At 41.0% G+C, this 26,631-nt stretch overlaps 1 protein-coding gene across 1 annotated transcript; it reads left to right on the forward strand.

The window, feature by feature from the left end:
* Positions 1–19,384: 19,384 nt before the first annotated feature.
* On the forward strand, positions 19,385–20,734 carry LOC129850176 (guanylin-like). The gene is made up of 3 exons (XM_055916712.1): positions 19,385–19,527; positions 19,854–20,052; positions 20,285–20,734. The coding sequence occupies exons 1-3, from the start codon at positions 19,450–19,452 to the stop codon at positions 20,341–20,343; spliced, it is 336 nt and encodes a 111-aa protein (XP_055772687.1). The 5' UTR covers positions 19,385–19,449; the 3' UTR covers positions 20,344–20,734.
* The last annotated feature ends 5,897 nt before the right edge of the window (positions 20,735–26,631 follow it).

Consider the following 26,631-nt stretch of genomic DNA (forward strand, 5'->3'; position numbering starts at 1 on the left):
CATACAAATGAGATGAGTAATGTAAAATAAGTAAACATTATTAAAGTGACTAGTGTTCCATTTTAACAGACACCTCGGTCCATTTCGCATATCAATACTTCTAACAAAAACAAGTAGAGATGAAGTCAATCTCTCCTTCACTTTGAGCCATGAGAGATTAACATGCATATTATTCATGTTTGTTCTCCGTGTACATTTAAGAGCCAGCTGTGCTTCCCTGTTTTGAGCCTGACTGAATACGACTGAACAGTAGTGCAGGTGCGACAAAACTAGTTGTTAAAAAGGCAGAGCAGTGCTTTATTATGGACAGTCTTCCCCCCATCTTAGTTACTGTTGTATGAAAATATTTTGACCATGACAGTTTACAATCCAGGGTTACTCCAAGTAGTTAGTCACCTCAAACTGATCAATCTCCACATTATTTATTACACGGTTTAGTTGAGGTTTAGGGTTTAGTGAATGATTTCTCCCAAATACAATACTTTTAGTTTTTGAAATACACTGCTCAAAAAAATAAAGGGAACACTTAACCTGTCTAGGACAGTCTTCCCCCACCCCCACTGAAAAGGCAGAGCCACGAAATTCAAAAAAAAATTTTTTACAAAATATTTAACTTTCACACATTAAAGTCCAATACAGCTAATGAAAGACACAGATCTTGTGAATCCAGCCAACATGTCCGATTTTTAAAATGTTTTACAGGGAAGACACAATATGTAAAGATGTAAATCTATTAGCTAAACACATTAGCATAATCAACCATCTTTCCTTTGTCCACCAAGACCAGTAACTATCACCAATTCGGCTAAACTAAGATATTGATAGCCACTAACCAAGAAAAAAACTCATCAGATGACAGTCTGATAACATATTTATGGTATAGGATAGGTTTTGTTAGAAAAATGTGCATATTTCAGGTAGATGTCATAGTTTACAATTGCACCCACCGTCACAAATGGACTAGAATAATTACAATGAGCAACGTGTTTACCTAACTACTAATCATCAAACATTTCGTAAAAATACACAGCATACACTAATCGAAAGACACAGATCCTGTGAATACAGACAATATTTCAGATTTTCTAAGTGTCTTACAGCGAAAACACAATAAATCGTTATATTAGCATACCACATATGCAAACGTTACCAGAGCATTGATTCAAGCCAAAGAGAGCGATAACGTAAACATCGTCAAAATATATTAATTTTTTCACTAACCTTCTCAGAATTCTTCAGATGACACTCCTGTAACATCACATTACAACATACATATACAGTTTGTTCGAAAATGTGCATATTTAGCCACCAAAATCATGGTTAGACAATGACAAAAGTTGCCCAGCTGGTCAGACAATGTCGTGCGCCATATTAGACAGTGATCTAGTCGTATACATAAATACTCATAAACGTGACTAAAAAATATAGGGTGGACAGCGATTGATAGACAATTTAATTCTTAATACAATCGCCGATTTACATTTTTTTTATTATCCTTACTTTTCAATACAGTTTGCGCCAAGCGAAGCTACGTCTAGCCAGATGGCGTCCTAAGCGATTAACATTTCTCGACAGAAACACGATTTATCATAATAAATTGTTCCTACTTTGAGCTGTTCTTCCATCAGAATCTTGGGCAAAGAATCCTTTCTTGGGTCTAATCGTCTTTTGGTCGAAAGCTGTCCTCTTGCCATGTAGAAATGCACATTGCGTTCGGCATGAACTGGAACCATGCCCAGAGATTCACAGTGTCTCAGAAATAAATGTCCCAAAATCGCACTAAACGGAAATAAATTGCTATAAAACGGTTTAAATTAACTACCTTATGATGTTTTTAACTCCTATAACGAGTAGAAACATGACCGGAGAAATATTACTCCCTACACTAATGCTTGGAACAAGTGCGGGTCGGTGTCCACAGCGCGCCTGACGCAGCTGGAAAAGAGTTCCTACCTACAGGTTTTTTTTATTTATAGTGGCTGTGATTGGGCAATCGACACCATTCAAATCGTCATCACGTAAAGGCATCCAGGGGAAGACGTAAGCAGTGTCTGTATGCTCATAGCTCTAACAGTGGCTTTTAACTGACTCCAGATCAGGGGCCAAAATGTGTGAAATCTGACTCCATATCAGGGAAATTGCTGTAGAATGAGTTCTGTTCCACTCAGAGACAAAATTTCAACGGCTATAGAAACTATAGACTGTTTTCTATCCAATAATAATAATAATATGCATATTGTACGATCAAGAATTTAGTAGGAAGCCGTTTCAAAAATTACACGATTTACATAAATAGTGACAACAGCACCCCCTAGCCTCAACAGGTTTTAAACAACACAATGTAACTCCAAGTCAATCACACTTCTGTGAAATCAAACTGTCCACTTAGGAAGCAACACTGATTGACAATAAATTTCACATGCTGTTGTGCAAATGGAATAGACAAAAGGTGGAAATTATAGGCAATTAGCAAGACACCCCCAATAAAGGAGTGGTTCTGCAGGTGGTGATCACAGACCACTTCTCAGTTCCTATGCTTCCTGGCTGATGTTTTGGTCACTTTTGAATGCTGGCGGGGCTTTCACTCTAGTGGTAGCATGAGACGGAGTCTACAACCCACACAAGTGGCTCAGGTAGTCCAGCTCATCCAGGATGGCACATCAATGCGAGCTGTGGCAAGAAGCTTTGCTGTGTCTGTCAGCGTAGTGTCCAGAGCATGGAGGCGCTACCAGGAGACAGGCCAGGAGGGAGCGATGTGGCACTGGCCTTGTTGAAAACCTCCTTGTCCTGGTACTCTGCGAGGTTTGAGGCTTTTTCCAAGCCCACAGGAAGACATCCCGGGGCAGGCTGAGCCAACTTCAGGCAATGAGCGGGCAGAACGTGTTCCAACCCTTGACAGAATCAATAGTTCAGTCGATAAGGGGATTCTGTCTCTGGAGTCATCAAAACCACGGGTTCCTGAAGAGATTCGATGAGCAGAAATTTTATAGACTCACTGTGGTTACCTGACACTTGCAGGTTGATAGGAACCTTATTGTGGGTGACTCTGCCAATAGAGCGTCCATCCAGCACTCTGACGTCCATGGGAACGGAGAGGGGTTGATTGGGGATTCCCAGCTCTGACACCAAGGTAGTATCCATAAAACTCTTGTCTGCCCCAGAGTTAATGAGAACCCGGAGAGATTTTGACTGGTCACCACACAGCAGGATGGCATGGAGAGGGATACGAGTACTGGGAGATTGGACATTCTCCGTACGGCCCGCCAGCATACTCGTACCTACTGATCAGCCTGTCTTTTAATGGACAGGTAGAAATTAAATGACCGGTAGAACTACAATACAGACGGCTCTTGGTGTTCAGTCTGCGTAAACGTTCGGCAGGAGACAATCTAGCTCTACCAAGTGGCATAGGCTCCGGAGGAGGCGAGTCAGCAGACCTCGGTGATTCCCAGGGGAACTCGGGTAACCTCGGATTCTATCAGTAATGTAGATGCCGGTGACTTCCCGGATTCCTCGAGGCGAGGTGGGATCCTTGGATGAGCGAGTGTGACTGGGAACAGACATCCTCTCCCTCTTACGTTCCCGTTGCCGCCCATCGATCCATACGGTCAAGGCGATGAGAGAGTCGAGATCCATGGGCAGCTTCTGGGCTGTGATTTCGTCTTTAACCTCCTCCGATAATCCATGAAGGAACGTGTCGAACAGGGATTCCAGGTTCCAGACACTCAGCGTTCAACGTGCGGAAATCGACCACATAGTCTGCTACACTATGGGAGTCTTGACGTAGTAAGATTAGCTTCCAAGCTGCCTCTCTCCCGGACAACAGAGAATCTAACATATTTTTTACCTCCGCCATGAACTCCTCCAGATTGAAGCACACAATGGATTGTTGCTCCCAGGAGAGAGCCCTCCCGGTCATCAGCGTTATAAGGTACGCTATCTTCGAGCGGCTCGAGGGAAAAGAAGAGGGCTGCAGCTCAAAGATGAGGGAGCACTCTCGGAGAAACGCCCGACAGCTTCCTGAATCTCCAGCATAGTGCTCCGGTTGAGGTAAGCGGGTTTCTCGGGAAGCCGGAGGTGGGTTGGGGAGACACGCTGCTGACAGCATGGTTACTGAGAGGCTGGGAGGTTACTGTTATGGCTGGCTGCCTAATAGACAATCTGTGGAATTGCACCAGCAATGTATTGAAAGTGCAGTCATGGTGTTCCGCCAAGGTCTGGAATCCTTCCATAAGATTTTGAAGTAACTCTTTGTGTCTTCCAATGGTGGCTCCTTGGGAGGAGACAACGTTGCGGAACTGGTCCTTATCTCCTGGGTCAGTCATGGCCAGTCCACACTAACATGACTCAGGATAAGACCCAGATGCAGACACAGGAGGCAGACAGTTCGAATCATAGATGTTTATTACAAAACAGAGGGCAGGCAAACGGCAGGGCCAAGGCAGACAGAGGTTGGTAATCCAAGACAGCTTTAAACAGGGACAGAATGGCAGGCAGGCTCAGGGCATTTAGAATGGTTAGAACTGGGAGGACTAGAAAACAGAAACTAGAGATACTGGAAAATGGGAAAACACGCTGGTAAGACTTGACAAGATAAGACTAACTGGCAACAGACCAACAGAAAACACAGGTAAGTACACAGGGGATAAACAGGGGAAATGGGAGACACCTGGTGGGGGTTGGAGACAAGCACAAGACAGGTGAAACAGATCAGGGTGTGACAAAATCCAAAGTATAATTAAGTAACTTCTCCATACTACGAGGGATATTCAATGTCTGCTTTTTTTATTACCCATCTAGGTCACGGATCCCTCTAACTTTCATTATGCACACCTGGCCCCTATTCCCAGTAATTAGTAATTGTATAAGTGTGTCCTTGGTTTCCCATTGTCCGGTCGATTATTGTTACATTGTCCGTTAGTGCGTGTGAGTACCTGTGCTGTGTGTTTTGGCTTTTGTGCCATTGTGTATTGCACAGATGATTATGGGTCTCGTCCCGTGTGATTATCATTGTGCGTGTGTGTTATTTATTCGAGGTACTCCTCACTCTTTTGTTTGGGTTTCTACCCTGTGTTTTGTATAGTGTTTGTTTGGTCTTCGCCCTCTTGCCTTTACACGGCACGCCATAATATGGGGGTAAATTAAAATATATATATATTATGAATTCCTGTGCCTGTCTCCTGAATAATTTATGCCCACGTGACAATCTACCAATAAGTGCCTTCTTTGCAAGGCATTAGACAACCTCCCTGGTCTATGTGGTAAATTCTGTGTTTGAAATTCACTGCTAGACTTAGGGACCTTACAAATAATTGTATGTGTGCGGTACATTGATGAGGTAGTCATTCAAAAATCATGTTAAACACTATTGTTCCACACAGAATGAGTCCATGCAACTTATTATGTGACTTGTTAAGCAACTTTTTACTCCTGAACTTAATTAGGCCTGCCATAACAAAGAGGTTTTCAAAAAGTAAAGAGGTGTGAATACTTTCCGAAGACACTGTACCTGTCTGCCTCTATGACCTGTGAATAACTAATGACCAGCGGCTTAGGCACGAGAAATAATGGCTGTGAGTGGCCACCGGTGTGAGAGCTCACTCAAGAGTTATTGGCAGCCCCTAACATGGAGAACAGAAAGCGCTGGGATGACATTTTAGATGGCAACGATGTGAGTGGGATGTCCAATTCTCTGCCAAAGAAGAGGCAAGCACTGGCTGTCACCAACCAGTGGCAGGACCATTCTTCCACTTGTGTGCCATCAACAGAAATGTCACTATTAACATCACCAACGAGCTTGGTTAGCTTGGACTCGCCAACCATAATAGTTGTTGCCTACGTAGGCTTATTGGATATTTATTAAATCATTATTTATTTAGGTTCTTGACTCTCATCATCATTGAATCTCTGCTAGCTAGCTACATGCCAATTATTTGTTTAGCATAGCAACGTCGAATAAATAGAATAATTAGAACTAACGACTTGGTCAAAACATGTGAAAAGAACTAAGGCCCAGCCCTCTTGGGTAGCAACTTTAGAATGGAAAATCAAATTTACTCGTTAAAACCACTTTATAAAATCAATAATGCCCTTAAACCTGGGAATTATCATGTGACAACTCCCTCCAAGGGCTGTATCCTCAGACCAGCTCTTATCGGGAGTTGTCCCACAATAAATTCCCGGGTTTAACTTCAGGATTGGTGGCTCCCCTGCGGGACGGTTGAGCTAACGTAGGCTAATGAGATTAGCATGAGGTTGTAAGTAACAAGAACATTTCCCAGGGTAGACATATCTGATATTGGCAGAAAGCTTAAATTCTTGTTAATCTAACTGCATTGTTCAATTTACAGTAGCTATTACAGTGAAATAATACCATGCTACTGTTTGAGGAGAGTGCAACAGTTTTGAACATGAAAAGTTATTAATAAACAAATTAGGCATGTTTGGGCAGTCTTGATACAACATGTATAACCGAAATGCAATGATTCATTGGATCAGTCTAAAACGTTGCACATGCACTGATGCCATCTACTGGCCAAAATCTAAATTGCACCTGGGCTGGAATAATACATTATGGCCTTTCTCTTGCATTTCAAAGATGATGGTACAAAAAAAATACAAAAGAAACGGTTGGTTTTGTCTTTGTATTATCTTTTACCAGATCTAATGTGTTATATTTGCCTACATTCCTTTCACATTTCCACAAACTTCAAAGTGTTTCTTTTCAAATGGTACCAAGAATATGCATATCCTTGCTTCAGGACCTGAGCTACAGGCAGTTAGATTTGGGTATGTCATTTTAGGTGACATTTTTTAAAAAGGGGGCCGATCCTTAAGAGGTTTTAAGGGCATTGTTGCTTAATTGTTCTCCTCTTTTAAACGAGAAGATAAAATCACTCTCTGAAAGATGATCTACTCTAAAATTGGTCCTCAGGTCATGCAGGGCCATAAGAGTTGTAATGAAGAAACTTCCAGGTGGATGCTGTGTAATGACCTGTGTCATTTAGACCCACTTTCTCCTCCTCCTCCTCCACACCTACAGTATAAAGAGTCTGTCTACCTTCCATGGGCTGAATTACCTTTAAGACTATGAGTGAACAGGCATCCCATTATATTACACACTATCAGACCTTACAGATGCAAACATACTTATTCTTTCACTGTAAAGGAGCATGCTCAGTAACGTTACATAATACATAATTGTGTAAAATATTTGTGAATATATTTCTATGTGGAATATCATGTGATAACTGTAAGGTAAATTGGTGGTAAACATAGTAAGTATTGACAGAACAATATCAGAGGTGTTATAGGGAGCTGACGATGATAACCACCAACTTCCCTTTATTGGCTAGCCTATGACATAAGGCTGTTAGATAGAGATAATTTGTTCAGTTTACAGCCCAGACATGACGATATATAGTCTGCCCATCTGACCATCGGCTGCTATAAGAGATAAGGTTGCATACGCAAGAAGTCTGACACCAGGAAAACTGGCTGTACATCATGTATGGATGCTGGATTTGATACCCACTAGGCACACACTGGTTGAATCAACATTGTTTCCACGTAATTTCAATGGAATTACGTTGAACCAACATGGAATAGACGTTGAATTGACGTCTGTGCCCTGTGGGTACTTATTTGATGATTATGAAAATATAAATGTGGTATTATTTTATATAAATAAGTAAAGATTTCCTGTCCTGCTTTGTGGGATCACTTTTTGACAGACTGACAACGATATTTGTTCTGGAGATTTGCAACTTTGCCAAAGTTGTTGTTAAGGCACAGACAGGCTTTAGAAAAATGTGAAAGTGATCGCTATCTACCCTTTACGAGGATTTGGCCAGAAGTGGCCTGTTTGTTACGACACATGCAGTCACCTTAGTATAGCAGTGCTGCTAAATATAGCTCAAAACAACAGGGATTTAGAGGAATAGTGTAGTGATTAATACATAGCTAATAGAATACCGCTGAACACACATGTTCATTTATTCATAACAACACATCAACAGTCTCCTTTATCACTCCCTCCTCTCAGATTCTCTAGAATTAGAGCTATCTGGTAGCTGTGTAGCCTATCTACTCCACTCACTCTGTGGTGGGAAATTCTTTAGTCATTTGATTAGTCACACTGTAGGGCCATTAGTCAACTTCCTTTGCAACAACTTCATCACTAGAAATTGGAGCCAGGAATCCCAAATGGAGCCGGCAATCTCAGTTTGGAGAGTTTGGCATGCTTGCAATTTAATTATAATTTGTACCATTTATTATATTTCTCAGGATGTTGAAATCATGTAATAAGAATTTCACTTGTGGTATTCCAGTGAAGTAAGTGCCAATTGTGTAGCTATTTTCAAAGCTGATGATTTACTTTACTCAAGGCTAAATTAGTGTTATTAGTCTTGCTTGTTTCAGCCATTGCCTTTCCCAGACTTTAGCCGATTTCTCAGTCTTTCACCAGATAGACCACCTGTCCAATCATATCCATTACCCAAGCACATTGTTATGAACAATGAACACGGGGCAATAAATATCTTGATTTAGTTATGTGATTGCACTTGTCATCCTCAACATCACTTGGTTGACATCACTGTGATAAAAAAAGGCCTGTGTATGAAACCTCTTGAAACTGTCTTGGCGCACCAAAGGGATTGGCTGAGGCAGTGGTAGTCAAAGTCGGGGTCAACTGCAGTGTTGTCGCCCCAAAAAAAGATACTAAAGGAATTAGGGAAAAAATGAAGAGTACGGATTATTGTATGGGACAATATAGAAATGTTTTGGAGAAAGATAGGTAAAAAAAATGCATTGAGTAAATGTATTTAGTGGTTTATTTAAATGTTGATAAGAGATGAAAATGCAATGAACTGAAGGTTATTTGTTGCTATAAAATCTACATTTTAAGGTTGTGTCATTAGATTTGGTGTGAAAAATGGGGTCCCCGCTGAAAAAGTTTGAATACCACTGTGCTAATGTTTTAGTGCTTGGCTGAGATGAAAGCTGCAGTAGGTGTCATGCCTCATATGACACCTAGTGCAGTCTCACGTGTTCACAGCTAATAGAGATCGTGATCAGATTTTGACAGAACGTTCATCAGATATAGTACCTTGCAAAAGTATTTATCCCCTTTTGAGTTTTTCCTATTTTGTTTCATTACAACCTGTAATTTAAATGCATTTTTATTTGGATTTCATGTAATGGACATACACAAAATGGTCCAAATTGGTGAAGTGAAATACAAAAATGTTGTGTTTAAACAAAATGAAAAAGTGGTGCGAGCGTATTTATTCATCCATTTTGCTATGAAGCCCCTAAATAAGATCTGGTGCAACCAATTACCTTCAGAAGTCACATAATTATTTTAATAAATTCCACCTGTGTGCAATCTAAGTGTCACATGATCTGTCACATGACCTCAGTATATATTGTCGTATCTGAATCAGAATTAGTTAGGTAACATAGATAAATAAGATGTTTTATTTACATAATATGCTTATGTGAGATACTTGTCATTAGAATGTCTCCTTTTGGACTACACTGTTGGCAACTGAACTTTTCCCTTCTCTAGGGAAAAGTCACTTGGGGCCCAGAGATGGGAGAGGTCAGGCTTGTCTTTTACATGTCTGGTGCTATGCAGAATATCAGAAGGGGAGGAGTATGGCAGTGTCTGGAACCATTGTATTACCCCTCTGATGTTGAACTTATCTTGACCTAGTATAGGACCTAGAGGCTCACTCCCCTCAGTGAGCTTGTCCAGGAGGGGGGGGGGAGAGGGGGTGTATTTGAGATGGGAGTATCTAGAATTGACAATTGATATATGCCATTGGATGAGGTAATGTTTTGGTACTATGAAGTACCAAGAACGAGATTAGAACCTCGTCTTAGAGACCAAACTGAATGATAATTTATAGCTAATGCTATCTGGCTATGGGATACTCCTCTCTCAAGTAAAAGGCCCTTTGTGAAGTTCCTGAGATCTGTGGTTCGTCATGTAAATTGAGAGGGGTGTATCTTGGCTATAAAAGATCTTTGTATTCTCTTATAGGGACTCTCAGAATTCATTATTTTTTTTTAAATCTGAGAGTCAAAAGGGCTATGGTGAAGCTCATTTGATTAAAAATGAAGTTTAAATATAACTCTGACTTGTGTGTGGTTTGTTAACTCTCCTCATTTAGTAATACAGGAAATTACCACGACAATATGCACCTGTTCTGAAAGGCACCAGAGTCTGCAACACCACTAAGCAAGGCTTACCACCAAGCAAGCAGCACCATGAAGACCAAAGAGCTCTCCAAACAGGTCAGGGACATAGTTGTGGAGAAGTACAGATCAGGGTTGGGTTATAAAAAAATATCAGAAACTTAGAACATCCCACGGAGCACCATTAATTAAATCTATTATTAAAAAATGCTAAAAATATGGCACCACAACAACCCTGCCAAGAGAGGGACACCCACCAAAACTCATGGACCAGGCAAGGAGGGCATTAATCAGAGGCAACAACAAGACCAAAGATAACCCTGAAGGAGCTGCAAACCCCCACAGCAGAGATTGGAGTATCTGCCCAAAGGACCACTAAACCGTACATTCCACAGAACTGGGCATTACGGAAGAATGGCCAGAAAAAGAAAAATAAGCAAACACGTTTTGTGTTTGCCAAAAGGCATATGGGAGACTCCTCGAACATATGGAAGAAGGTACTCTGGTCAGATAAGACTAAAATTGAACTTTCTGGCCATCAAAGAAAACGCTATGTTTGGTGCAACAGTGAAGCATGATGGTGGCAGCATCATGCCGTGGGGATGTTTTTCATCGACAGGGACTGGAAAACAGAATTGAATGAATGATGGATGGCGCTAAATACAGGGAAATTCTTGAGGTAAACCTGTTTCAGTCTTCCAGAGATTTGAGACTTTGATGGAGGTTCACCTTCCAGCAGGACAATGACCCTAAGCATACTGCTAAAGCAACACTTGAGTGGTTTAAGGGGAAACATTTAAATGTCTTGGAATGGCCTGGTCAAAGCCTAGGTCTCAATCCAATTGAGAATCTGTGGTATGACTTAAAGATTGCTGTACACCAGCGGAACTAATCTAACTTGAAGGAGCTGGAGCAGTTTTGCCTTGAAGAATGGGGAAAAATCCCAGTGGCTAGATGTGCCAAGCTTATAGAGACATACCCCAAGAGACTTGCAGCTGTAACTGCTGCAAAAGGTGGCTCTACAAAGTATTGACTTTGGGGGGGTTAGTTAGTTAGTTTCAGTTTTTGTCTTATTTATTGTTTGTTTCACCCCCCAAAAATATGTTGTATCTTCAAAGTGGTAGGCAGTAAATCAAATGATACAAACCCCAAAAAAATCAATTTTGATTCCAGGTTGTAAGGCAACAAAATAGGAAAAATGCCAAGGGGGGTGAATTATTTTGCAAGCTACTATACATGGGCATCTTTGCTGTACCTCAGTGGTGGCTAGTGCCATTTACAATGAGGAAGGATGATTTTCTTTTTATGATCATGGCCTTATTACTATTATAGCATATTGGATGACTGTCATTCATATTCCAATCACCCAGCTCAATGTAATAATAATAGGTTTAGGCTATTACATGATACTCAAATTTCCTTGCACCCATCATGAGGTTGCTACAACCTAGCCTATGAATGAAAGTTTACAACGTAGGCGCACAGGTCGAGAGAATTTTGAGTAATAAAGGTAACAGACAGTGACACATTCAATACCGCCTTGCACAATCTTGCCTGCATCTAGCTGATCTAGGGTGTAATCATTAGTCCAACAGTTGCAAACGAGAGTTTCTATTGGACAAATTCAGGTATGTTTATCCCTGTTGGTTCCGTTTGCTTCCGTTTAAGAAATGTTTTTCAATAGAATCGGTGCAATGAATACACCCCTGATCACACACAAACACAGTTCACTTTCATACCAGACATATACAAACAGATCGCTGTATATATAATTATTTCTCTCATCTATCTACAGCTTGGCTATAAGACAATTCTTTAGTAAAGGTTGAATAGTCTATTGTTCAGCTAATAGCCCATACTGCTATGCTTGTGAAAAACTAATAATAATACTTTTCCCTCTTTCCATGTTAAAGATTCCAATTGATAAAGTGTTTTTAGCCACAATCGGCCCCAACCCCAATTAATACATTAGGGCACAGTCGATAGCGTGCTGGACTTCGGCTAGAATGTTGAGGGTAAGAAACCTGCTCCTTGCTTGTTTCATTACAATATTATGCCGGTCTCAGAGCAAATAGCCAGGAGCAGGAGTGGTAAACACTGCGGAAGTGTATAATGAATGAGTTTGATACACCTGGTAATGGATATGGCTGAAAAAAAACTTGCTAAATATCGATTTTCATAAATTACACTTTATGACAAAAAAATATGCACGATCGTTAGCCTCTACATTAAGTAGCATATTTCTCTCAATTGTAAATGTTTTGCTTGACTCGTTATGACGTTATAATTACTTACATTTGCTTCCCTGTAACGTTTTGTCAGCCATCTTTGCTGAAGTCACCAGTGACGGGTGGCCTGCGTCAAATTCGTCATTGGAACCACTCGATATGATTGGTCATATAAAAACCTTGGGACCCAAATGCATAATGAGTGCTCTAACTCCCACTTGTGGTGATCTGGAGCAATGAAGCCATGACGCTGGGCACCTCTAAGTCCCGCAGTGTAAGCTCGCAACTTTTAAAGGAGGAACCACTGTATGCGCTCTCCTCCTCACACCTTTTCCCTTCGCTTGTGGACTTCAGTGCAGAACACATCAGCTGTCTGTGACCAGGCGAAAAAACCTTTCCAAGCCTAACCTTCATATCATGACTGCTACACACAGCCTACATCGTTTTCATGTCAAAGTCAGCACAGGCATAGGTACTAAAACTAAGGCGTTAGTAAACCCGCTACAATCATGCAGAACAGTGTGGTCAGCAGCAATCAGTTAAGCAATTACACCGGCGGGCCCCGGTGGCAATAAATTAATAAAGCTAAAATCTTACCTTGACTTGGAAGAGTTCCAGTGTTGGATAGCCGTAGCCAGCTAGCTAACATAGCATCCCTCTCTGTTAGAGCCAGGTGTTTAAGTAGACTAAACTAGCTAGCTGCATTTCACACTAGCTAAGTAAGTTCTGCATTGCTTAAGTAATGCATTGCTTTAGCTTTCAGTACTAGAGTTATTCTCTGATCCTTTGATTGGGTGGACAACATGTCATTTCATGCTGCAAGAGCTCTGATAGGTTGGAGGACGTCCTTCGGAAGTTGTCATAATTACTGTGTGAGTCTATGGAAGGGGGTGAGAACCATGAGCCTCCTAGGTTTTGTATTCAAGTCAATGTACCCAGAGGAGGACAGAAGCTAGCTGTCCTCCAAATACACAATGGTGCTACCCTACAGAGTGCTGCTGAGGCAACTGGAGACCTTCATTGCAAAACAGTGTGTTTTAATCAATTATTTGGTCACCTGAATATATTTAGTATAGTTTTATCTAAAAAATAATAACTTTTTTAATGTTTCACTATTTTGTATTTCTGAAATTCGCTGAGGAGGATGGTCCTCCCCTTCTTCCTCTGAGGAGCCTCCACTGCTGCACCTAATTGTATCCAGTAATATTATAATATGATAGAATGCTGTGGGGCCTCTTGCAAATTATTACATGGCCCAATTTGTCTAATTCAAATATTATGTGACAATGTGGACCTGTCCACTATTATTGTCACGTTCCTGACCTGTTTTCTGTTGTTTGGTATGTGTTTAATTGGTCAGGGCGTGAGTTTGGGTGGGTAGTCTGTGTTATGTGTCTTCTATGTTGGGTTAATGGGTTGCCTGGTATGGCTCTCAATTAGAGGCAGGTGTTTGGCGTTTCCTCTGATTGAGAGTCATATTAAGCCGTCTGCCCAGCGGTGCCTGAACTGCCCATCTGCCCAGCGGTGCCTGAACTGCCCGTCTGCCCAGCGGCGCCTGAACTGCCCGTCTGCCCAACGCCGTCTGAAATGTCCGTCTGCCCAGCGCCGTCTGAGCCATCCGTCTGCCCAGCGCCGTCTGAGCCATCCGTCTGCCCAGCGCCTTCTGAGCCATCCGTCTGCCCAGCGCCTTCTGAGCCATCCGTCTGCCCAGCGCCGTCTGAGCCATCCGTCTGCCCAGCGCCGTCTGAGCCATCCGTCTGCCCAGCGCCTTCTGAGCCATCCGTCTGCCCAGCGCCTTCTGAGCCATCCGTCTGCCCAGCGCCTTCTGAGCCATCCGTCTGCCCAGCGCCTTCTGAGCCATCCGTCTGCCACGAGCCATTAGAGCCATCCGTCTGCCACGAGCCATTAGAGCCGCCCGTCTGTCCCGAGCCATTAGAGCCGTCCGTCAGTCAGGAGCCGCTAGAGCCGTCCGTCAGTCAGGAGCCGCTAGAGCCGTCCGTCAGTCAGGAGCTGCCAGAGCCGCCAGCCAGTCAGGAGCTGCCAGAGCCGCCAGCCAGTCAGGAGCTGCCAGAGCCGCCTGCCAGTCAGGAGCTGCCAGAGCCGCCCTCCAGTCATGAGCTGCCCTCCAGTCATGAGCTGCCCTCCAGTCATGAGCTGCCCTCCAGTCATGAGCTGCCCTCCAGTCATGAGCTGCCTTCCAGTCATGAGCTGCCTTCCAGTCATAAGAAGCCCTCCAGTCATGAGAAGCCCTCCAGTCATGAGCTGCCCTCCAGTCATGAGCTGCCCTCCAGTCATGAGCTGCCCTCCAGTCATGAGCTGCCCTCCAGTCATGAGCTGCCCTCCAGTCATGAGCTGCCTTCCAGTCATGAGCTGCCTTCCAGTCATGAGCTGCCCTACAGTCCGGAGCTGCCCTACAGTCCGGAGCTGCCCTACAGTCCGGAGCTGCCCTACAGTCCGGAGCTGCCACTCAGTCCGGAGCTGCCACTCAGTCCGGAGCTGCCACTCAGTCCGGAGCTGCCACTAGTCCGGAGTTGTCTCTCTGTCCTTAGCTACCTCTTTGTCCTGAGCTACCTCTTTGTCCTGAGCTACCTCTTTGTCCTGAGTTGTCTCCTCTATTGTGGAGGGGCCTTAGTGAAGGTTCCTGGACCATGGTCGGGGGCGAGGGTCGCCACTCAAAGGACGCTAAGGAGGGGGACAAAGACAGTGGTGGAGTGGTGTCCTCGTCCACCGCCGGAGCCGCAGATGCCCACCCAGACCCTCCCCTTGAGTTTTAGGGGTGCGCCCGGAGTTCGCACCTTGAGGGGGGGGGGGGTTCTGTCACGTTCCTGACCTGTTTTCTGTTGTTTGGTATGTGTTTAATTGGTCAGGGCGTGAGTTCGGTTGGGTAGTCTATGTTATGTGTTTTCTATGTTGGGTTAATGGGTTGCCTGGTATGGCTCTCAATTAGAGGCAGGTGTTTGGCGTTTCCTCTGATTGAGAGTCATATTAAGGTAGGTGTTTTCACACTGTTTGTTTGTGGGTGGTTGTTTCCTGTGTCAGTGTTTGTTGCACCATACGGGACTGTATCGTGAGTTCGTTTTGTTTGTAGTCAGTACTTGTTCGTTCGTTATTTGTTACGTGTAAGTTCGTAGTCCAGGTCTGTTGCCTTCGTTTATTGTTTTGTAGTTTGTTCTAGTGTTTTGTCAGTGTTTCGTCTGTTTGTAATAAATAGTTATGTATTCATAACCCGCTGCGCCTTGGTCCTTTCATACACCACCAGACCAACGTTACAATTATCCCAGCGGGCAAAACTGGTTGAAATTAATCATTGCAACTAGATTAAGTTCTGTGCATTTTGTTTATTAACTGTTTTTAATGACATTTCCAGACTACCCTCTGCCTCCACAGCCACAGAGAAACTGTTAAGATTTCATTCCTTCCCTACATATTCTCTCATACATTTAATAACACTAGCCTTGGTCCTGATTTACCAGCCATTAGGAATTTGCCCTTGCGTTTCTGTAATGCACAGTAATCAGAACATGCAAAGTTTCCTAAATGATTGAATTGTGTGTCTGAAAGCAGGTATTTGTTTAGACCGTCAAAAATAACATGCAATCGGTAATTGTTTCAATATTTACCATCGTGTGGCGACAAAAAGGTATGTACACATTTAGAGAAAAAAATACTTTTGAAAGGTATTCTGAACACACGTTCACTCAGATTCATAGATCAATTCATAACATATAATTCTGACAGCCTCCAATGCCTTGCCAGCTGGTAATATTTAGTTTCAGTCTATGTCATGATTCAATCTATAATATCAATGTTATACAGAATGTGAGGTGAATAGCTACATTGATATTGTCATCCACTCACATCCGCTTCACCTGCATTGAAACTAACCTGTTGGCCTCCTTCCAAAGCTATCAGACAAGGCCCACTCCTTCTGATGCAAAGGGCACAATTTATGGCACACTTTGAGAGCTGTAAAAAGAAGAGTGATTTAATGCAAGGGAGCCACTCCTAACTGTCCCGCAGTTATCAACAGTGTCCGGAGACAAACAGTGTGGAGTTTTTTATGGCCAGCATCAACACTTATTTTACATGGAGCATGTATGGAAAGTGGCAATATGATGGTCAGTTATTAGATGTACATTTAAGCTTCAGTGAATATATAAATAATGCATAAAATACAGCTGGTAATGTTGGTATTCCAGTGATGGAGCATGCCCTGCCTACTCTCCTACTGTTGGTCCATAATGTTGAGTGTAGACTTTATGGAGAGGATAGTGACTAATGGCCTTATCTCAAAACATCTGTGTGTGTAAAGCAGCACGCATTCTCCTACTAAGGGTGTCTCTGATCACAGTTCAATAACTGAGTTACACATTTTTCACACCGATATGGTATTTTCAGTATATGACGTAGCATTAGTCAGGGAACGTCACCCCGCTCTTTGTACTAGAGGTAAAGGCATGAGTGACAAAAACATGTAAGGGATCCATGCAGTGACCTGATGACAAATGCCACTCACAATTGATACCACTACTGATTGGCTATTCCATATTACTATAATCAATCTATATTTAAACAAAAAAAAGATTAGTTATGGAATGTTATTTTTGATAAATCATTTTAATATAGAACTCAGTGATAATGTTTTCGGTCAAACTAAATGGCCTCCTGGATGTGTCTGATATAGACTGATAAATGAGGCTTATAAAATGTCTGACTGTGTAATAATAATAATATTCTAATTAGAGTAGTTCAGCATTATTATGTTCTCAGTTCATGGATACAACTCTGGATGCAGCTCATTGATGTTATTTAACATTATTGAGTTAATATGTTCATGGAGCAAGTGGAGCAGTTTAGCTTCCGTCCCTCTCCTCGCCCCTACCAGGGACCCTCTGCACACATCGACAACAGCCACCCTCGAAGCATCGTTACCCACCGCTCCACAAAAGCCACGGCCCTCTGCAAGGGGAACAACTACTTAAAAGTCTCAGAGCAAGAAGTGACATCACCGATTGAAACGCTATTAGCACGCACCCCGCTAACTAGCTAGCCATTTCACATCGGTTACACAAGGTTATTATAGTTTTGTGTTATATTATTTTATTTCTATTCGTTTTTCATTTTTTATGTGAAATTCAGTTTAGTTTCAGTTAGTTTTCAAGAATAATTTGCCAGTTTTTATTTAGTTTTATAAAATATTCATATTTTGTTTTTATATTATTTAGTTTCAGTTTTAGTTAAAGCGTTAGGGACAGAAAGAATGCATGTGAGGCTAGGAACCATTTGTGTTATATAGATTATTTTTTTTTTTTTCAGATGTCACTTTTTGAAACTGGGGGGGCAGTAATACAAAAGGTGATTGTTCAGGTCATAGGTTAGGTTAAAATGATAAAGTCAATAACAATGTGACTTGGATTTAAAAAGGCACCAAGACTGGTGCAAAAAAATATGGTGTAATGAAACTCTCTCTTTCGCCCATGTTTACACCAATCCAATGCTTTCCTAAATGTAGACCAACAACATTATCCTAATGTATATCAACACCATTATCCCAGAAACCCTAGACACACTCCAATTTGCATAGCGCCCCAACAGATCCACAGATGATGCAGTCACAATTGTGATTGTGGAGGCCAGATCATCTGATGCAGCATTCTATCACTCTCCTTCTTGCGGAGATCATCCGTTCACCTACTCTGCGTCTCACAAAGTCACAGTGGTTGGAGCCAAAAATCTCAAATTTGGACTTTGGACAATTTCAACTGGTCTAATGTCCATTGCTCGTGTATCTTGGCCCAAGCTAGACTCTTCTTATTGGTGTCCTTTAGTAGTGGTTTCTTTGCAGTATTTTGACCACGAAGGCCTGATGTTGAAATGTGTCTTGTTACTTGAACTCTGTGAAGCATTTTTTAGTTTTCAATTTCTGAGGCTGGTAACTCTAATGAACTTATCCTCTGCAGCAGAGGTAACTCTGGGTCTTCCTTTCCTGTGGTTGTCCTCATGAGAGCCAGTTTCATCATAGCGCTTGATGCTTTTTGCAACACCACTTTCAAAGTTCTTGAAACTTCCCAGATTGACTGACCTTCATGTCTTAAAGTAATGATGGACTGTCATTTCTCTTTGCTTATTTGATCTGTTCTTTCCATAATATGTTTGGTTTTTTACCAAATAGGGCTGTCTTCTGTATACCACCCACCTTGTCACAACACAACTGATAGGCGCAAACGCATTAAGAAGGAGAGAAATTGCACAAATTAACTTTTAACAAGGCACACCTGTTAATTGAAATCCATTCCAGGTGACTACCTCATGAAGCTGGTTGAGAGAATGCCAAGAGTGTGAAAGGTGTAATCAAGGCAAATGGGGGCTACTTTGAAGAATCTAAAATATATTTGTTTCACACTTTTTTTGTAACTGTAATCCAATATGTGTTATTTCATAGTTTTGATGTCTTCACTATTATTCTACAATGTAGAAAATAGCAACAATAAATAAAAACCCGGGACTGAGTAGGTTTGCCCAAACTTTTGACTGGTACTGTAAATTTTATTTTTATATTTTTTATTTATTATTATTACAAAAAAATTTAGGGGGTAGATGAGCTTTAATTTTGCAGAAAGATTGTGGATAGTTTACATAAAGATCGTTTGTGTGACAGTTAACAGAGATTCCTTGTTAACCAATGTGGTAAGTGGAGGTGTGTGACCGACTGTAGAAGACAAACCATCAAGTGTGTCCATAAAAACATCAGACTTGGGATGAGGTCAGAGAGGATTTATGAATCCACCTTTATGACATTGTAAAATCCACCATCACTACTCATTAACCCGTGAGAAATACGTTTCTCCCATTTGCAGCTCGGCCAATCCCAGGCCTGCATGAGTGAACTGAGTTGAGAGTCAACCCTTTAAAAGGAAGGAGGGAGATGAACGGAGAGCAGAAACTGAGGTGAGCAATCTTCCAAACACACCAACAACAGCAAGACTAAAGGCTCAAAGCAAACCTCTCAAAAGACAAGATGAAGACCATTCTCTCCATTGCTCTCATGGTCCTGGCTCTCTGTCTGGTGTCTGAAGCCCAAGCTGTCAAAGTACAGGTAAGGGCTCCTCTTAAAGCAAGGTTTACCTTACTATAATGTACTATAACATGATGACTATTGACTGCAGATATGTCAGAATGGTCAAAGGTAATCTAATGAAATAATGTTTTGTTAACCCTCAGTATGTAGCTGTAACAGACAAAATTCTGTGTAGCATTTTCTTTTTAGCAACAAGGCATATACTTGGTGCAAGCCAGCATGGGCATCCTCCTCACATTCAGAATGTGTAAAGCATCGCAATGATTGGCTGGGACCCCAATATGACCCACAGATATGGTGCTTTGTCTAACCTGTGTCTATGTCCTCTCCTCTCTTCTCTGTAGGAGGGAGACTTTTTTTTCTTACTGGAATCAGTGAAGAAGCTCCAGGAACTGACAGCAGAGGGCAGCAATGTAAACAGGATGCAGAATCCTCGTCTCACCAGCACCAGCTTTGCTTCTGTCTGTGCTAACCCTTCCCTGCCACAGGAGTTCATGCCCCTTTGCATGAAGAGAGGGGCAAGCATGTCTCTCTCAAGACTAGGTAAGAAAAGACCACTCTATAGCATAATATCCACTTTAGTCCAACTTGGTGGATCGGACCAGATTGTGATAAGACCGTAATAATTTGCTGATGGAGTCATTGATCGGAATTGTATAGAACATGTCTCTCTTATGTACATCTAGTTGGTCTCTGCAATATGCAGTTGTAGTTTGATTGATTGAGTGATTTTGGAACATGTTTTAACACTGTACCTTTCTCTTCTTTCTTCCAGCTGCTGTGCCTATGGACATCTGTGAGATCTGTGCCTTTGCTGCCTGCACAGGCTGTTAGTTAAAATATCAACCTGACGGCCATCAGAAGACAAGCCACTCACAATTCTCATTCTGCATACCGTGACAACAATTTCGATTTCATGTTTAAAATTGCCATCTTCAGATGGCCGAAAACATAATTTGCTCAAGAATTCAAAGACTGATTAATTGATGGAGGCTCATTTTCTAGAAACTGTTACTTTGGAGCATATTTAGCACTTATTTGACTGTTTTTCTTTTTATCAATATACTTTTATTTTGGGGGTTTTGGGTTTGTTACAGTTCTATCTTACAAGGCCTTGTACTTATTTAATGTTCTTTTTGTTTTCATTGACACAAGTCTTTGGAGTTTTGTATTCTTTTGTATGTTTATGAATGCCTCATGTTTAATAAAAAAGCATTGAAAAACACATATTGTTGTTTGAGTGAGTGGTCTACCAACTGTAACTGGCCGGCAAATCTTGAATAGAACATTTGATAAACTGACTGAAATTGGAACAACACTTCACCCACAGTTGGATGAAACCTGAAATGTGTGTCTTTCCCCACATATTTATTGAGAGTGAACCTTGAATAGAGCATATATTTGATAAACTAGTGGACATTGGCAACACACACAGAATAATACTTCATCCACTTTTGGTTGAAACTTGGCATTTGTGTCTTTTCCCCAACACGTCCATTGAGAGGACGATAGTACTTAGATTTCTTAGATTAGATTTCACAACAGCAATAGAGGCCAGCAACCCTCTGGTTGCTAGTACATCTCCCACTGTTGCCAGTGCTGGGATTTTAATCAGCACCCCTCAGGATTCTGATCCTTATATCTAACATGTAGGACAGGGTTGGGAAGCTGTGGTCTTCTTGTCCCATCCCAAGCTAACACACCTGACTCAAAAAATCCACTAATCGCAATCTTCAATTTAGAATCCCATTAGTTTAATCAGGTGTGTCAGCTATGCATCCCTTTAAAACCTCTTAAGGATCCACCCCTTTTTTTAAATTTAGCCAAAAATGACATACCCAAATCTAACTGCCTGTAACTCAGGCCCTGAACCGAGGACATGCATATTATTGATACCATTTGAAAGGAAACACTTTGAAGTTTGCGGAAATGTGAAAGGAATGTAGGAGAATATAATACAATAGATCTGGTAAAAGATAATACAAAGGAAAAAAAACTGTTCTTTTGTATTTTTTTATGTACCATCATCTTTGAAATGCAAAAGGCCATAATGTATTATTCCAGCCCATGTGCAATTTAGATTTTGGCCACTAGATGGCAGCAGTGTATGTGCAAAGTTTTAGACTGATCCAATGAACCATTGCAAAAATTTGTGTATCAAGACTGCCCAAATGTGCCTAATTTGTTTATTACTAACTTTTCATGTTCAAAACTGTTGCGCTCCCCTCAAACAATAGCATGGTATTCTTTCACTGTAATAGCTACTGTAAATTGGACAATGCAGTTAGATTAACAAGAATTGAAGCTTTCTGACAAAATCAGATATGTCTATGTCCTGGGAAATGTTCTTGTTACTTACAACCTCATGCTAATCGCATTAGCCTACGTTAGCTCAACTGTCCTGTGGATGGGACACCGATCCCGAAGAAGTTTTAAGACCTGAGCTGCCCAGTGTCAACATCTGCTCTAGCTGGTGCTCCCAGTGCATGGCAATGCTAATTGTGTATGGCTCAGTTATATTATTGGCATTAAAGAAAAACAGTGATATGGTTTACAAGCTCAAAGAAACAATCCCCAGCGACCTTCAGTGTTTAGGCCATTCTACCATTTAAATGTTCTATGCGAGCGTGAAAGTAACAGAACATTTTAAGTATATATTCTGCCACAGTCTCTTTGTGATGTTCACTGACAAGTATAGAGACAAATGTTAGAAAACAAATTAATAGCCCTTGTTTCTCTAAGGGGTCAAAAGTAATTCATACGTAGCCTATGAACAGAGGTCTCAACTCAGTCGAACCTATATTGCAGTTAGTTGTTTTTCCATGGTCAAATACAATCACAGAATGGTTTAGACACTCTAAAAACATATTGCTACCTCTATTACTATCAGGTAGACTTATCACAGGTAGATGCTTTCCGTTCCCAGCCATATAGTAGGGCGGTTAAGCTGATGAATCATTCACTTTTTGATAAAAGCACCAAATTTGGATGTAGATTTATGTACCCTAAAAATATTTAGATATGGAGCCACCCCAGATTTCAAAATTGCCCCCGACTGTAAAACTATTTTACAATTCAGAAGGACTGCTTTGAGGTGAAGGCCCTACATTTGTCACAGAGTTAGATTTATGGACCCTGAAAAGGTTTCACATATGGAGCCACCACAGATATAGCACTTGGGGCCATGGCGGCCATCTTACAAAATGGTCATAGACAGTAGTACTATTTCACAGTTAAGAAGGACTTTTTCCAGACAAACACACCAAATTTGACACGAGGAAGATCTATGTAGCCTGAAAGGATTTAGGTATGAAGACACCACAGATTTGGCCCCTAGGGGCTGTGGCATCTTACAAAATGGCCACTGTCTGTAATACAATGTTACCGTTCTGATGGCTTTTTTAAAAATAAACACGTCAAATTTGGGACAGGAGTAGATTTATGCACCCTAAAAAGATTTAGATATGGAGCCACCACAGATTTGGCCCATGGGGCCATGGCAGCCATCTTACTAAATGGCCATAGACTGTACCACTATTTTACAAGCCTTTAATCTATTAAAAGTCATGGCCTATACTTCTTTGAATTTTAAAAGTCATGGCCTATACTTCTTTGAATTTTAAAAGTCATAGCCTATACTTCTTTGAATTTTAAAAGTCATAGCCTATACTTCTTTGAATTTTAAAAGTCATAGCCTATACTTCTTTGAATTTTAAAAGTCATAGCCTATACTTCTTTGAATTTTAAAAGTCATAGCCTATACTTCTTTGAATTTTAAAAGTCATAGCCTATACTTCTTTGAATTTCAAAAGTCATAGCCTATACTTCTTTGAATTTTAAAAGTCATGGCCTATACTTCTTGGTATGGATCTCCTGAAAATCAAGAGGTTTATCAGTTACACACAGTATAACACAATGAGTACAGAGGGAAACAAAGCAGCCATGTAGGCCAAACATGAACATTTCTGAGACTGCATGTAGCAGAGATGAGTTACAACACTGTTGATGAGATAGCCCTGACTACGACTTAAAACCAGACGTTGGGTTCCAGAGCGGGAGACCAGGATTCACATCCTACCAGTTACATGAGCATTTAAACAAATGGCTACTAAATCTACTTTGCAATGCCCAAATCAGGAGCAAATACAGACTAACTACAGCTGTATCTGGAAAAATATCCCAGACATTGTTGGAATAGTTCACAATTTCTGTGGTTAATTCTCTCAAGCTGTGCTTCAGTTAAACAAGAACTATGCCTGGCACAGAATCTTTTACTTTCAACCTGTTTCATTAACAAAAGTATAACACATTAGTTGTTCTAATGTGGTTCACGAAAGTTCAATCAGTAAGGCTGGTCTGAATGCTTGCTTTAAGTTAATAAATAAAATGTAATTGTATTTGTCACATGCGCCGACTACAACAGGTGTAGACTTTACTGTGAAATGCTTTCTTATGAGCCTTTTCCCAACAATGCAAAAGATTAGCAACAAAAAAAGGAAATAGTAACACAATAAAATAACAATAACATGGCTCAATACAAGGAGTACTGGTATTGAGTCAATGTGCAGGGGTACGAGGTAGTTGAGGTAATTTAGGTAACATGATCATGTAGATACAGTAGCATAATACAGTAATACATACAGTAAGCATAATATAATTCACATCGTTTCCTATTCTATGTGCATAGTGGGAATGTATATGGGTCTTTCTATAAATAAAGGGGCCAATGTGTGACATCAGGGTAAAAATTTCAAAATGGTTTGATATATATTTAAACATGATTTTCTTGCAGCTTCAAATATGTAGTTACAGGAATGCAAGTCTAGGTAGCTACAATGAGAACATTGCTCCACCTAGCAACAACAAAACATCTACATGTCATTCAAAATGGCACAAGAAACATGGACACCACATTTCTTTGTCATGCCTAGTTGCCAGGTCTTTTGTGCTTAAGTCAACTCCTCCATCATGTATAGCCATGATAAACATTCCTGAAGAATGAAAAAAATAAACAACAGCTTTTCTATATGATTAATAGTTTATATAATTGTAATGAACACTAGGGGAGACAGAGAGCTGGTTTCAAGTGCAGGGCGCAGCAGGTGTTTATTATTGGGGTGGCAGGTAGCCTAGTGGTTAGAGTGTTGGACTAACAACTGAAAGGTTGCAAGATCAAATCCCTGAGCTGACAAGGTAAAAATCTGCCATTCTGCCCTTGAATAAGGCAGTTAACCCACTGTTCCTAGGCTGTCATTGTAAATGAAAATGTGTTCTTAACTGACTTGCCTAGCTAAATAAAGGTTAAAAAAAGGTCCAGGGGCAGGCACAAGGTCATACACAGGGGGTCCAAAAGGGCTGAAGTACAGGCAGGCAAAAGTTGTCATTAGTGAGGCAGGCAAAAGTTGTCATTTGTAAGGCAGGCAAAAGCTATCATACAAGGGAGGAGTAAATCTAGTGCTCTGAAAAATGTGAGTCACAAAACAAATAATACCTCACAGTGATGGGGTGAACTGAACTAGTGTGTGAAAATGACATACAGGTGAGCTGTGTTCAGGGGATTTACGTGTGTGAGTTGGAAGCAGATGTTATAATACAATGTGTTGATTTAAAAAAAACATTGATAATAACAAATAATGAAATCATTATAATCAGTAAACCTTTCAAGCATTGTATGTTTATGTGTGTCTGAAACCCCTCTGACCTTCTCATCCAATGGGTTTTGAGAAGGAGGTGAGGAGAGAAATTGCGACAAATCAAGGAAATGCATTTGAGATTCTCCCAAGGACAGAGGAAGCAAGTATTTGACAGGTATTAAAACCCACATCCAGTCATTGTAATTTTACTGTATGTCTAATAAATCACAGTGTGTGTTTATTTAATGAAAATAACTCCAAAATATATTTGATTGTTTATTTCTCTGAGCCTCCTTTGGCCCTTGAAATGGTCAGTCTGATCGTGTGGGTGTTAGGAAACAAATTTGAAGATATTTATATAGACAGCCTTGATTGGCTGATAGGATGGTCTAGAGCCCACCCCCTTATCCAGATGAACAGTCATTGGTCTATTATAATCAGATCACATTATGACATCATGACATGAGCCAAATGTTCCATCCCACCTGAACAGGCTGTAATTCATTATGTTGCCATCCAGAGTCACATTTATTTATTTTCCAAGCTATAGCACACAATATTTTACATACAGCAGGTTTTTATTAAAGGACCAAAGAGTTTGGTCTGCTTTGTGTTTTCCTTTTTGTGATACAGATATTGTCGTGGCCCTTTCTGCTTTCTGTGTGTGTGGAAATATCATAAGAAAACATGAAAATCTAGAAAAAGTCTTGGTGTTTCCAAACTTATTTAATTTAATAATAATGGAGGCCACTATGTTCTTGGGTACCTTCAATGCTGCAGAAATGTTTTTGGTACCCTTCCCCATATCTGTTCCTCGACACAATCCTGTTTCAGAGCTCTACGGACAATTCCTTTGACCTCATGGCTTGTTTTTTGCTCTGACATGCACTGTCAACTGTGGGACCTTATATAGACAGGTGTGTGCCTTTCCAATCATGTCCAATCAATTGAATTTACCACAGGTGGTAAATTCAATCAAGTTGTAGCAACATCTAAAGGATGATCAATGGAAACAGGATGCACCTGAGCTCAATATCGGGTCTCGTAGCAAAAGGTCAGAATACTTATGTAAATAACGTATTTCTGTTTTCTGTTTTTTAATACTTTTCTAAACATTTCTAAAAACCTGTTTTTGCTTTGTTATTTCGTGGTATTGTGTGTAGATTGATGAAGATTTATTTTATACATTTTTTATTTCAGAATAAGCCAAAATGTCAAGGGAGTCAAGGGGTTTGCCAAAATGTCAAGTGGTTTGAATACTTTCCAAATGCACTGTATATTGGATGAGCCTTGACAAGAATACAGTATATACATATGAAGTCGGTAAAACATTATGTAAACATTAATTAGTGACCATTGTTCAATGACTATGTACATAGGGCAGCAGTCTCTAAGGTACAGGGTTGAGTACCGGGTGGTAGTAAAAGTGATTAAAGTTCAGGGCAGGGTACTGGGTGTATGCCGGCTAGTGGTGAATATGTAACAGTCT

The sequence above is a fragment of the Salvelinus fontinalis genome, chromosome 3 (genome assembly GCF_029448725.1).
Source record: "Salvelinus fontinalis isolate EN_2023a chromosome 3, ASM2944872v1, whole genome shotgun sequence".
NCBI lineage: Eukaryota > Metazoa > Chordata > Actinopteri > Salmoniformes > Salmonidae > Salvelinus > Salvelinus fontinalis.

Excerpts from the sequence above, each read along its gene's own strand:
- LOC129850176 (XM_055916712.1), top strand. The coding sequence starts at position 19,450 with ATGAAGACCATTCTCTCCATTGCTCTCATGGTCCTGGCTCTCTGTCTG. Across the intron at positions 19,528-19,853 it reads CCCAAGCTGTCAAAGTACAG|GAGGGAGACTTTTTTTTCTT; the intron begins GTAAGGGCTCCT and ends TCTTCTCTGTAG. Across the intron at positions 20,053-20,284 it reads CATGTCTCTCTCAAGACTAG|CTGCTGTGCCTATGGACATC; the intron begins GTAAGAAAAGAC and ends TCTTTCTTCCAG.